Raw genomic sequence first — 1,766 nt, 5'->3', positions numbered from 1 at the left:
TATAAATTTTTAAAGTATAATATTATTATATATATAACATAATGTATATTATTTAGTTATTTTTATTATAATTTCATATATATTAATAATGATACTGATTAAATAGATATGTATTAAATAATATAAGTAAAAAGTAGGCTCATTTAGGCTCGCGAGACATCTCGAGTTTAACAAGTGAAGCTCGGGCTCAAGCTTTTGCGAGCTGGTCTCGAGTAGCTTGTGAGCGTCTTTGTTGGTTTACACCCCTATATTCCAGTCAGAATGTTATAAATTGTTGATTTTTGTTAGTAACTGTTTTACCATGGTGGTGATTGTAGGAAAGGTTTGACCTTTAGAGAACCAGTCAAACAAGTATGGATGCTCCAAAAGAGATCTTTCTGAAAGATTACAAATTACCTGATTACTACTTCGATACGGTTTGTATTTCGTTTAATAACATGTGTTTGCTACTATTTGTTTATAATGTTGCATACTAATAAGGTTGTTAATCAGGTGCATTTATCCTTCTTGTTGGACGAAGAAAAAACAACCGTCTGCGCAAAAATCAGTGTCGTCCCTAGAGTTAATGGTATGATTTAAATTTTCTACTGACACAAAGTATAATTACTTAGTAGTTAATATCCTCTTTTAACATAATATGATGTCATTTGGACAGGTGTTACCTCCCCATTGGTCTTGGATGGGGTTGACCTCAAGCTGGTTTCGGTCAAAGTCAACGGAAATGAACCGAAGGACGGAGATTATCATGTGGATTCACGACATCTTACTCTCACTTCACTTCCAAGTGGGAATTTTATCTTGGAAACTGTTACTGAGATATCACCACATAAGAACACATCATTGGAGGTAAAACAGTTATTATTTAAATTTTTATTTATTTTTATTTTTTGAGTTTATGTGATAAAGTAGCATTCTTGATACAGGGTCTTTACAAGTCTTATGGTTACTTCTGCACACAATGTGAAGCAGAAGGCTTTAGAAAAATAACATATTTTCAGGTTCATAATTTGAAGTGATTATTGCTTTACTTTCTTATTATTGGTATTCTTGTTTTTTCTTCATTTTGATATATAATGTATACGGTTTCAGGATCGCCCTGATGTTATGTCGAAATATACTTGTCGTATCGAGGCCAACAAATCGTTATACCCGGTATTGTTGTCGAATGGGAATCTTATTGAGCAAGGAGACTTAGAGGTAGAAAATATTTTATCTATATTATTTACTATTTTTGTAATGTGTTTTGAATATTTGGAAATTGACAAATTGTTGCAGGGTGGAAATCATTATGCTGTTTGGGAGGACCCATTCAAGAAACCATGCTATCTGTTTGCTTTAGTTGCGGGAGCCGGGATGACACTTTCACAACGTTTTCGGGTCGTAAAGTTGCACTGAAAATGTAATACTCAGACATTCATAGGATATATACTTAATAATTCAGTATTATTCTCACGACTAGGTATCCTTCTCTAGCCATTAGTTATTCAATTTTATTTGTTACGTTGTCAGTTATTTGTCTCCAATAAGCCATCGCTTCCCAACACCTCTAAATCCCAGTTTCATCTATTCTACCAAAACTCTTGTGGTTTGGTATGTTTAAATTTTTCGATGTCCGAAACAGTGAAAAATTAATTTCTGTTATGTATTTGTTACATCTAAAATTTTCATTATTTATATATATCAAATTTCGAGGACGAAATTTATTTTAAGGAAGGAAGAATTGTAATATCTGAATTTTTTCAGATAATAATTATAATAGCTAAATT

General features: G+C 32.0%; 1 protein-coding gene across 1 annotated transcript; it reads left to right on the top strand.

Annotated features, from left to right (window-relative positions):
- Positions 1 to 308: 308 nt before the first annotated feature.
- On the top strand, positions 309 to 1,395 carry LOC143548275 (puromycin-sensitive aminopeptidase-like). Its single transcript, XM_077039487.1, has 6 exons — positions 309 to 416; positions 493 to 568; positions 656 to 846; positions 924 to 998; positions 1,090 to 1,197; positions 1,276 to 1,395. Exons 1-6 carry the CDS (start codon positions 354 to 356, stop codon positions 1,393 to 1,395), a joined length of 633 nt encoding a protein of 210 aa, XP_076895602.1. The 5' UTR covers positions 309 to 353.
- The last annotated feature ends 371 nt before the right edge of the window (positions 1,396 to 1,766 follow it).

This window comes from Bidens hawaiensis, unplaced genomic scaffold (genome assembly GCF_021521415.1).
Source record: "Bidens hawaiensis isolate Kalapana, Puna unplaced genomic scaffold, B.hawaiensis_p1.1 tig00014983_1, whole genome shotgun sequence".
In the NCBI taxonomy this organism is placed as follows: Eukaryota; Viridiplantae; Streptophyta; class Magnoliopsida; order Asterales; family Asteraceae; genus Bidens; species Bidens hawaiensis.
Note: the sequence above shows the minus strand (reverse complement) of the source record. Positions and strands in the feature narration are given on the sequence as shown.

What these genes read in the sequence shown, in the direction of transcription:
- LOC143548275 (XM_077039487.1), top strand. Translation starts at nt 354, where the DNA reads ATGGATGCTCCAAAAGAGATCTTTCTGAAAGATTACAAATTACCTGAT. An exon ending in CTGATTACTACTTCGATACG is followed by an intron (nt 417 to 492) that starts GTTTGTATTTCG and finishes GTTGTTAATCAG; the next exon opens with GTGCATTTATCCTTCTTGTT. An exon ending in GAAAAATAACATATTTTCAG is followed by an intron (nt 999 to 1,089) that starts GTTCATAATTTG and finishes ATACGGTTTCAG; the next exon opens with GATCGCCCTGATGTTATGTC.